The sequence below is a fragment of the Diadema setosum genome, chromosome 21 (assembly GCF_964275005.1).
Source record: "Diadema setosum chromosome 21, eeDiaSeto1, whole genome shotgun sequence".
NCBI classification, from domain to species: domain Eukaryota; kingdom Metazoa; phylum Echinodermata; class Echinoidea; order Diadematoida; family Diadematidae; genus Diadema; species Diadema setosum.
In genome coordinates this window covers 22453923-22466224 of record NC_092705.1, presented here as the reverse complement: position 1 = coordinate 22466224, position 12302 = coordinate 22453923, and the positions used below count along the sequence as shown (strand labels likewise).

General features: G+C 36.7%; 1 protein-coding gene across 2 annotated transcripts in view; it reads right to left on the bottom strand.

The window, feature by feature from the left end:
• The window catches only part of LOC140244206 (E3 ubiquitin-protein ligase RNF13-like), a 77524-nt gene that overhangs the window by 25857 nt on the left and 39365 nt on the right, over positions 1-12302 (bottom strand). For both annotated transcript variants that reach the window (XM_072323838.1, XM_072323837.1), the window contains exon 6: positions 998-1076. In XM_072323838.1, coding sequence (XP_072179939.1) covers positions 998-1076 — 79 coding nt within the window. The remainder of the gene's footprint in view (positions 1-997; positions 1077-12302) is intronic.

The following is a 12302-nucleotide window of genomic DNA, read 5'->3' as shown; positions in this document are numbered from 1 at the left end:
GGAAGTCATGTGATTGCACACCATGCGGTCCTGATGAGCTCAAAGTGTGACATCACAGGGTCACTGTTTCAGCACCATGTGTTACACTGTCGGTCCTTAAAAAGTTTGTCCTAGTACTGCTCTGCCAAGATAGGAGAAAAACCATGTGCTATTGAGTCGGCCCTTAAAAAAGTTTGGCCTGGCACTGCTCTGCCAAGATAAGAGAAAGATATGAGCTACCCGATCGTCTCTGATCAGGTTACTCACCGCAACTTTGGCAGAATCTTGTCTTATTGTTCTTCCATCACAAGAAAAGAACCCCCCCCCCCCAAAAAAAAAAGGAAAAAAAGAAAAAAAGAAAAAAAAAAGATTTCAAACATCTAGTAAACAGCCCAATTTGGTTTATATACAGACTCCTCACTCAATCAAGTCTAATTCAATTCCCTTAGACTCCTCTTTTGTATGTGAGTGTCATCAACATGAATGTCACTGATATAGCCATTATATCAGGTGACACCTAACACTCATTTTTGAACTGCTTGCCTAGCATGTTGCATTGTTTTGGGGTTTTGTATTTTTAAACCCAAGACTCAAATTCAAGAACAAAGACAGCTGCTTAAAGGGACAGCACTTGGGAGACTGATCATCTATGGCTCAAAGCAAAAAATGAGCTTATGAAGAAACACAGCTAATGAATTCATTATCATGCATGAATGAGGGATAAAACTTGTAAATTAATTTCTAATGAATAAAACATTCTAATTACACAAAGATTAAAACAGAATAGGGAAATTGACAAGAACAGCAATTAATTTTCACAGCATGGCCCATTCCCGCTATCAGAAAGAAGTGCTGAAAAGAAACATTACGAACTATGTTTGGTATCTCTCCAGAATGTTAAAAGTGCTCTTTACATGATCTCTCCCATATGCTCCTCTTGAATCCATTGCTTTCCCATTTCTTCCCGTCTCTTTAAACCGATGTGAACGATCCCGTCCTCAAGAACAGACTGGCTTACCCTGTAGTGTAATTCATCGTCTTGAGCTCTTGTCCACTCGTCAGTCCAACAAAGACGGAGGGTATGAATACTTGTGGATCTGTTGTACGACGACAGAGAGAGGGGAAAAAAAAGAGAAGGAAAGAAGAAAGATTGAGGGAGTAAGAGAAAGATGGAGAAAAAGAAAGCAAAAAGGTGACAAATGACAGGAAAACAGCAGGAAAGGAAAAACAAAAGATTGGTAAAGAACAGATTAAGAGAAAATTAGGGATAGCACGGTGGAGGGATGAAAAGAGAAAAGAGAAAAAAAAGATGAACTCTCAAGATTTAATGAGCAAGAATACACTGTGTGAGTCCATACAGCAAGACATCACAATCATTTAAATAGCATAGTCAGCGGGGGGAAGCGATTGAGCATTTTATTCATTTCATTGTCTTATGGAGGTACGGCCTTATACTCCTCAAAACTGGCAAAAGGAAAGATATTAACAAGTACCACAGCCAGAATAGTAAAAAATATATGTAGCGTTCATGCTCTTCTAGTGTTCAGTCAGAGATACATGTACAAGGAGTATTTCCTGTACATCCAAAGTCCACATAATTATCAAAATCACATTGTGGGCGTACAGCAAAGATTTTTTTACAAAAAGGTTATAAAAAAACAACAACAACAACAACAGACTAACAAACAAGAGTTTCAACAAGATACCTTCTACATTATGCCCAGCTAGTGTAAAAGAGGAACTCAACTTCCTGTTCAAGTGGACTTTGACAAGAATAAGGACGATCAAACAAAATCATAAAGTTTTATGAAACTTATATCATTTATATATCACCATGTAAGTGAAACAGTGCTGTAAGTCTCAAAATTAGAAATTAAAGAAATAAAAACCTCAAATTATACAAATAAGATAAAATAAAAAGAAAAAACAGTTCGCTCCCCTTTGCAATACCATAATTAGAAATGATTTTTGTTTGTATGCCAATAGTTGAAATCAATAAAACATATTTAAAAAAAAAGTTCTCCCTGCTAAAACATTCACTCCCATTGAACAATTTCATGACAAGGACTGACTGTCTTCTTAAAGGGACTGTACAGTACTGGTTGAGGTGAGGATTCAGGTTTATAAAAACTTTTGGTGAGATAATGAAAAACCTCTTATCAAATATGAAAGAGGATGTAATTTCAAGAAGGATCAAATGTTTGTGTGATGAAAATTGGCCTTGAAATGGCTGAGATATCCAAAAAAGTGATCCTAATAAAATCAACAGGCCACAACCTTTATTAGGATCTCTTTGTTTTTACCTTGTTTTTAGATATCTCAGTCATTTCAAAACCAACTTTCATCAAATAAACTTTTGATTCCCCGTAGAATTGTATGCTCTTCAACATCTAGAATGGTTTCTAAATATCTCGCAAAATGTTACAAGCTGAATCCTCACCTCAACCAGTACTGTACAGTTCCTTTAATGTACATGCCAAGTATCAACAAAAGAAATGCAGTGAAAATTAGGCACAAAGGGGGTATTTCGTCAACTCATTCGCCTGTCACTGTGATCAATATCACTGTCTTGTGAAATGTTTAAAAACATAATACTCCACAGCTTTCCTTTGTTTTGTCTGAGTCTAAACTAAAAAATGAAGTGGACTTTGCATACAAATATGTGCGATTTACGTCACCTCAATTCCCTAGGGAGATGACAATGCCTCCTGTCAGTGAGTAAAAAGTTTAACAATGATGCAATGACATCATAATTCAAAAATAGGCCACAAACACTTGTAAACTGATAAATGATGACACCATGACAATCCCCATCCTCCCACTTCCCCTCCCCACAAATAACTAGACTTACGTAGTATTTGTTGGAAAATTGAGAGCTAAAGATATCTGAGCTCCTGGCCTCACAGTCCTGGGCTAATCATAGGCATATCAATAGCAATCTCATAATACCCCGACCCGATTGTTTAATTCAGAATAGAAATTGATGGCTGTACGTGCGACTAATTTCTGTCCCTGGTTAGTGTTACCATGTACAATGTACTTTCAAGGGGTACATGTATCTCACTGAGCAGCGAATGTTTGCGTACATAGCGAATTCTAGGGAATTTCAAGTTTTGCCAGTATTCGTTAACAGTTGCAATCAAATTCGTACACACTTGCAATCAAATTCGCAAAACCAACAGTTTTCATTGTCATAAACCATTTTTCTTGTCGCAAAGAAATTTTCAACATGTTCACCATGTCAATCAGAGGGGCTGTGGCCTATTGGTGGGCCATGAGGTAAGCAAAAAATAAAATGAAAAAAAAAAAATATCCGATCCAACTGGGCCTAAAAACAAACAAAAACTGTAGGAGTCAAAATGGGCCTCAGCCTTGCGAAAAACAGATTAGCTTTCTCTGGCAAACACACCATAATTTGAGGAACTTTGGATGGACAACACTATAATTACCACCACCACTATCACCTTCTAGAGCACTGCCAGTCAGCCATAAAATGCCCTTTGATCACACTGAGGCTGAGTTTATCTAACGCGAGAGAATCACGTTTCAAAACACATTTTAAATACCATTTATGAACGTGGTTTGAAACACTATTCTTGGGGCTCCACATTTATCTATCCATCGTACAATCGTGATTCCAGAGTCGTTACTGCACAGTTGCTTTGCACCGTTCAACCCCGGAAGTAAAGGTCAACTGCGCATTAGACCAAACATTCCTCACAGAGTCATCATTCACACACAAATAATACGTGGAAAACACAACCAGAAACAGCTGGGAGTTGACCTCAAAATAGCATTGCACTTATCTGCTCACAGAAAGGCGATCATGGTCTCAAATGCATTTCAAAATGCCCTTTGAATGGCATTTCAAATCGGCATTTCTAATTTGAATGCATTTGAAAACATGGTTGCATTTATCTCACCCCCGAAAATGCCTCAAACGCGTTTATGATTGTGATTCTGCCTCAGAAAATTTTTTAATAAATGCACCCAGAATCAGCCTTGTTTCAGAGTCTGCATTGTACAATGTCTACCTGATCTATCATCACTTACAGTTTGTATGTACTGATATGGAAGTCATTTACATGTATGCAATAGACCTACTACAGCCATGTGTACAGGTCGGGGGGGGGGGGGGGGGTTGTTAATGGAAAGAAACACAGACAGCTGTCCAAAAGACAGGAAGACAAACAGATAAACACACCATAAGGGACCGATGGGTGGTACAGAGATGCTCATTTAGCCACAGCACTGCTGAACAAGTACCTGCAACATTTGTCCCACTCTGCCTTTTCCCTTTTGTATCATATACACCTACAAAAGCAGAGTGAACAACTGTACCTGCAATTGGACAGGAGGTGCCTGTCAGGAGTTTGGTATGGGACATAAACTACATTGTATTTTATGCAAAGCTAGGCTATTTTTTCAATTAAGTATGAATGGCACTCCTGCATGACAGGAGTACTTTTAATTAAGTCCTTCATCTTTGATTGTGTAGCAAAATCATTTGAATTCTCTTTAATATCTGTAGTGCATAAGAAAGGCTACAAATTCACATCTTATCTGCATTCAACCTTCTATTTTTGTTTCCTACAATGAACATATTGACAGCTTTACTGTGGCCCAACATACACATGCTGTAAGTTCTCAGCCTATTGCGAAAAGTGCTATAAGGTCTCCATAGGCAGTGTTTCTGACCCCAAGAATTAGTCCCTGTTCAAAGTATCCCAAGATGCTCTAAAGAATTTCATGAGGGAGATATGTTTGTTTTTTCCACTGGAGTAGATCAGGTCAAAACCCCGGTTCAATAAATCCTACAAAAACTAAACATATAACATGATCAAAGGTCCTCATTCAAAAGATATTGCCCTACGATGCAATCAAAACTTGTCTTGTCATAATATCCAAAATATTTCACCATACATAGCAAATGATTTTTACAAGTCTTTAGTTTCAGAATGATCTGCCCATCATTCACTAATAATTTCAAGCTTTAACATTGTTCTTACTTGTGGGCCTTCTGAAGACATTTTTTTTCCTCATACACCAATGTTGCCCAGTCCCTACTGTACACAGATCAACACTTTAGAATTCAGCATCCATGCATAAATTGGAAAGTCAGGCAAGCCACAAGAATGCTATCTGATTGTGAAAAGTTTGCTACAAAGGTACACATTAAAATCAAAACTATACCTGTAAATATCATTGCATAGTATCAACTGCTCAAGGCTACCGAAGGTCAAACTTGCACTTCCATCAATACTAAAGTCTTAAAAGAAAACTTTGCTTGTGGTCTGCTAAGTCTTTGACCTTATTTTCAGAATGACTACGGTAGTTTCTAGTCACCGTAGACTAGTACAGCTTCATCATATCAAAGCATTTCTTTACATTCGAAAGCTGATAGTAATGTTTACTGATCACCAAGTCTTTACATGTTTAAGTTCAATATAACCTACTTTTACTGCTTGTTCTTTTCACTGAATAAAAGTGGACTAAACCATCACTGAAATATTGTTGTTGTTTTAAAGAACGAAAGGAGAGAGAGAGAAAATGGGGCCCTATACAAATAATTTGCCCCAAAAACATATTCTTCAGGGACTGAAACACTTACGTCACTTTAAAGGGATAGTATTTGTAGTTCTGGTTGAGATGGAGACTCAGGTCTTAAATTTTTGTCAGACACTTAAAACCACCTTTAAATCAAAAAGCATAAATCTCTAAGAGAAATTGCAAGCTAAATTGACGAAGATCAGTTTTGAAATGGCTGAGATGTATTTTTTTTTTTTAACAAAGTGCTAGCTGTATTTTTGCCTGTAAGTCACTCTTACATGTACAGAATGTGGGTCAAGGCTTATTCATGATGTATTTTATCTTCTTTCTCTTCTTTGAAATAAATATTTTGTAATTGTGCTTTTCTTGGGGGAGGAAGGCATGTTAGCCTTGTTTTTAGTAATGCCTCCTTTCTGAGTTAAGGAGGATATTGTCATCCAAAAGACAACAGCAGAGATTAACAAAACCTTTGAGTGCTCTTGAAAACCACAGAGGATTTCATAGTACCAGCTGATAACACACCAATCATGAGGCAGTGATCTAATGGGGCTGGCAAAGACTACGTATTAAATATATTACATCACATTCCTTCTTGGCTTAAATAAATAAAGCAAAGTCAGATGATCAAAATGGTAGAAGTTTCATAAGACTTGATATACAATAAAACAGTTAAAGGGATGGTATAGTATTGGTTGATGTGAGGATTCAGCCTTTATCCTTTTGCATGATACTTAGAAACCACTTTACGAAAAGTTAAAGAGCATACAATTTTAAGAGGAATTCAAAGTTCACTTGATGGAGATAGGTTTTGAATTGGCAGAGATATCCGAAAACAAAGTAAAACAAAGCCTTCCTAATAAAATGTGGGTCCCACCTTTTATTAGGATTGCTTTGTTTTGGATATCTCAGCTATATCAAATAATTAAAAAAGAATCATCAAGTAAACTTTACCTTTTATTAGGATTGCTTTGTTTGGATATCTCAGCTATTTCAACAACAACAAAAATCATCAAATAAACTTTTAATTCCTCTTAATATCGTCTGTTGAGAATGAGAAGGGCGTTAAGTTGCCTCGAACACTATGGGTTTAGTGGCAACCTAACGCCCTTATCATTCTCAACCGACGATACGTATTCTTTCATATTTCATGAAAGGTTTATCATTACCTCAAAAAAAGATATTCATGAAAAGATGTTGGAAACCTGAAGTCTCATCCCTAACATCCCTTTAAAAGAAAACTTTTCTTCCATACGCCTACCAAAATGGTTGATATCTGCTCTAAAATGGACACATAATATGCAAAAGAAATTATGTGAAATAATGCTGTGATACCACAAGTTCACTTGGGTAACATTGAAAATGTGAAATATCAGCCACAAAGGTACACCAACAGTAGTGTAATCTGAGAACTATATCCGATCGTGGTTGCTACGATAATGTTTTGATAATTGTTTAAACATCAATGATCAATGCATCGGGCAATTGATCAGTATCCATTCATACAGGAGTAAATCGCATGCAGCTTGTTGGGAAATGTGATTGTTTGGGCACGATCGATAATAACAAAATATTCTACCTACCAACTATGGAACAAAAAGGGCTCTTAAGGAATAAAAGTTGTATGCATACAATCAAAATTATTTTGCTCTATTGATGATTTCAAAATACTCCAAAACAGCTCATTATCCTGGCAAATCCATTGAACTAGACAAGTTTCTTGACAGACCTTTTTGATGTACTGCAAGCAAATTCAAAATGATGGAATTTAGAGCCGTTTTGAAAACTAAGTTTTGCCTTTAAATGCAGCATTAAAGGCACATGGTCCCAGTGGTTTAGTCGAGTGCGTACGCGGGTGCAAGTTTCCTATAGAGACCTATGCTATAGACTCCTCTTTAGTGCTTACGCTTTGACCCATTTCCTCGAGTCCGAAGAAGTCCGATCAACTGTACTCAGTGGTCTGATCACAGTTCGGCTCATGATTCGGCTGAGGGAGATGACAGCTTTAGCAAACTTCTGTTGTGATGTCATACTAAGAAGCACATATGCACGCATCTTGGCATTACTACAGACTGTGTGATGCACAGAGAAGACAACGAAGACGTTACCTACCAACACCTACGCGCTTTACTCTTGATGACAGCCCAACTTCAGCAATCTTCGTATCAATGCTAACGGTGATCAGTAGTATCATCAACAGCACCCTCTACACTACCGGGACTATGTGCCTTTAAAGTTTTACACACATGTATATTCAGGAACAAGTTACATTAGTCACAACCACTAGTGAAATCTAAAGGCATTATTTACCATTTGCAGATGAAAAACAAAACAAAACAAAACAAAAAACCCAGCTGTAGTGTTTCAAAATAGTTCTAAAATGTGAGTTAGGGATAGAAACAATCAATGTAAAAATCTTTATCAGTATTATAATCACTGGTGAGTATTGTAAAATGTGAACAATACTTATAATGGAATTGTTTCTGGAACAAACCATCTACAGTTATGATTTATCGAGTAATATAGTGATATCCCCTTAATATTTCAGAATTTATTGTGAAATGTTAAATAACATAGGGTGTCTTGTAATACAACTGACCTACACATAAATATGCATCAAATGTGATACCTCATAAATCACTGCTCCCACTGGTAAAAAGTACCTTTAACAAGGTGATGACATCAACACCTCATGAATGTGTATCTGATGTGCACATTAATCCTCACTATCAAAATATCCTCTTTTGTTGGCATGATATCAAAATAAACAATACTGCTGGAAGTGTTCTTCACATCAAATTTTGTAGTCTGGGAATAACCTTGCGAGGATAGCCTACGGGGGAATGGTGTTTCGGTTGCAAAATAATCCCTAATCAAAAGCATAATTTTTAGAAACTTTTTTTTTTATGTACAAACCAATAGAACAGTTCTTACAAGTATGTGTTTACATCATCCTCTTTTCTAATGTGCTCTCACTGAAAATATGTGAAACTTTAGATTTCCTAAACTCCCTTGAATCAGGTCCAATTTTTATGAAAACTGTAACAATCTGCTTTGGTTATTCTTTTTTAAACTCTACTTATTAGAGCTAGGAGCATTCTTGTGCAAATACAACATAGAGGTTACACTTGACATCACTTGAATAACAAACAAAAATAAAGGCTTTACCATCATAAACAGGACACTCTGATAGAGTTCCTAGTGAAGTAACCAAGTTCATATCTCCTAGTCAGACGCTGTACTTTGCTCAGTTGTGGTGGCAGCCAAGTGTGTGCTCCATGTGAAGAAGTTGTCTACACACCTGATCCCTCTTTATGGCCATGATATAACAAGCAGTGCTGTAATAGAGTTCAGTTAAATCCATAAAGCTAATGACAGTTCGGCAATAATGTAATTGACCTTTTAAGTGCTGATTATGACTTTATTGAACAACCTGGAGAAGTCCCAGTCCAAATGCTAACAAAGAGCTTTGTCTGTCCATGTTACATACGTTTACCATCAAGTCTTCAAATGGTATAAAACATAGCGTTTGACAGAATTTGAGTGCTGTTATTATCTTTTTCTTTAATATTAGGCCATTCAGTTATAAAAACAAAGTTTCATTGAGCAGTAATCATTTGACCTTTATACATGTAGTACATGTACATTTAGTTCATGGCGTTCTGTCCAGCGTTACTTACGCTAGCCCCAAATTTTTCATTTTGGCAAAAATTCTAATACACTGCTTCTTTGAAGCAATGTTGGGGCAAAGTCATCTATCAAACTGTTCTAAAAGAATGTATTGTATTTGGAGTGATGCACATTGGAAACAGAAAATAAAGCAACAGCCCTGATATGTACCGTTTCACAGTGGAAATGCCCAAATGGTGAAAACTGTTAAGTTATCTTTTTATCTTAATTATATTGATTTAAAAATTGTTTCAGACATGACAAAATGTTAACGGGAAAATGTTAACAAAAATATATTTTGTCAGGTTTTCTTTTCATGAGAGGGTAATGCTTTCATACTGCTATGTACTATGCAAAAATACACATCATTAGCCATGTCTTAAACCCTCATTTGATGCTTTCTTTGTGACTATTCCAAGCAATGACTCTCTAGGACCCTAAATTGTTTACGGAAAATGTCATGTCCTGAAACACCCATCTAAGATCAGTGTCCCATGTACATATGAGATGATGTACTTGATCCGATGGTGATCTAGTATTTAGTACATGTATGACTCCGCTTCTTCTAGAACAGCAATAATAAGATTTACATACATGCTGGAAAGCTTTGTTACATAATATTTGCTACCCTAAAACCTTGCAAATTTTGTCCCTGAGGATGGCAATTTTTGGACCACTACATTTGTATATACTGCCTCCCTGGCAAAGAAAAGGATTGACCATAGAACTTTTAAATGCTATGAGAAGCAGCACTTGTGGTGTCCTTTCAAATCATCAAAGCAACAGGCAATACAGTATGACCATTACCTACTTTATACAGTTCAATATGCAGTCAAGTTACATCATTGATCTGAAACAGGGCAAATACAATACCCAAATCGTGTATCAACACATCCGCCACTGATAGGAAAATGTGTGACCACAGCCTGGCAGCACCCAGCCACTGCGTAAACGTACACGTCGTACGTGTGTGCGTCTGTGAGTGCAAGAAGCGATACTGAACTTCGAAGTTTGCACAGAAAGATATCAAACTATACACAATCGAATGCAATCAATAGCACCTTATGTTCAGTTTTTAGATTAATAAGGGGCCTGTAATTTCAGGCATTTTGGACTGACCTTTTTAAATTGATATCTCTGTGTGGGAGCAACTTCACTCTCAGCTTTTGCAGGGACATTACAGTGTACCAATACACTAAACTACAATGTCAGAAATTTGAATTTTAGGGTACAGATGTACTTTAAGATACAGACAGAGGGTTTTTCAGAGTAGAGTTTCTTTCTACCAGCAAATGGTTCCCAAAAGATACATTTCCAGCCCACTGCAGCCTCATCCCTCTTTCTTTCTTTTTTTTTTCTTTTTTTTTTTTTTAGCTGGTACCCAGCCAAGTCCAGTCGAACCTCGTGTACGTGTGTATACTGTGTGAACATCCTGATCACTGAGAAATTTAATTTCACCTGATACTTTGAAGGGATCGTTTAGTTTTGGTTGAGACTTACCTTCAACTTTCTAACATATATAATTGTTGTTGTTTGTTTTGTTTTGTTTTGTTTTTGTTTTTTTTTTGGGGGGGGGGGAGATATTGACTCAACCTTTCATGAAATATGAAAGAGCATGTAATTCCAAGAGGGATACAATGTTTATTTGATGAAAATTGGTTTTGAAATGGCCGAGAAATCCAAAACAGAGCAAACCTAATAAAAGGTGGGCCCCACCTTTTAATTGGGATTGCTTTGTTTTTGGATGTCTCAGCAATTCCAAAACCAATTTCCATCTAATAAACCGTGAATTCCTCATAGAATGGTATGCTCTGTATTATTTCATAAGTGTTTTCTTGGTATCTTGCAGAAAGTTAAAAGCCCAATCCTCATCTCCACCAATACTATACCATCCTTTCAAAGACAACAAGCTGAGAACGTCAGTCACACCATGCACCGTCCCGTTGCCAATGGCAATAGGGACATCTCCACTCTGTGGACGAGGACGTCGCTCTCATTCTCTAGCAGAACCAAATGGTTGAGGTCCACTCAATGGCCCGAATTCACGAAGGTGGGTTAAAACTGAATAGATCACGGTACAAATTTTGACTTGAATTACCACTTTTTAAACAGACTGGTTAAAGTTTCAGCAAATCGGGAATGAAATAATAATGGACATTCATTGTTCGTGTTTTCATGGAACACTGATAAAGGGCGCAGTAACTGCAACTATCCAAGATATCTGAATACAAAACTATACATAGAATCATGCATTTGGTTGAAAAGTTTAAAAACTTCTTCAATTCTTTCGTCCTTAACATCATCAGAATAATGTTCTCACATATCACAAGAATAATTTGGTATATAAAATAAAAGTGTTTTTTTTTTTCCCTCCCAAATTTGAGATCATGTCTGAAGGGAAATACTGTAAATTCACATGCAGATTCCTGGGCAGGTCAAGTAGAAATCTTGTGAGGTAATGACATCATTGTCTCATCTTTTTTGTTGTTATTAATAGTATTGATCATATTTGGATCACAATTTTATCATCTAGTGACTGGTTGAAGGAGCATCACATGATTCTATCAACTCTTTCAGAATGTTGGCCTGTTTGACATGCCATGGTACACAATCTGTGAGATGATGTCACAATGCTTGTGACATCATTTTGCATTACTTCATATTATGGTCACTGTAGCTATGTAGGATTCCTCTACAACATGGCGTTCACCATATGACTTCACACCTCACATTTCCCTTCTTTTGTTTCAAGCTTTGATCTGAAATATCAAACAAATTTTGGTTACAGATTCTGGTTGAAACTGCGGGCCTCGGTGCCTCCAAGATATCAAAATCATATTACTTTTCAGTCACCAACAGTTTTAACCACAAAGGCAAAGCATCATTGTATACTATCAATAGTAACATAACTGTTTCATGACAGCATTTCACACTTGAAAGTTCCATCCCATTCTTATTCTGACTGATTGTGATGAAACCTCTAACAGTGTCTGTGTCTGATTTCATTCCACTACTTCAAAGGTGGTTATGTCCATGCATTTATTCATTCACACTTAGCGGGTAAAGATGAATTTCATGGTTTTTTTTTATTTTGTGGATTCAAGACT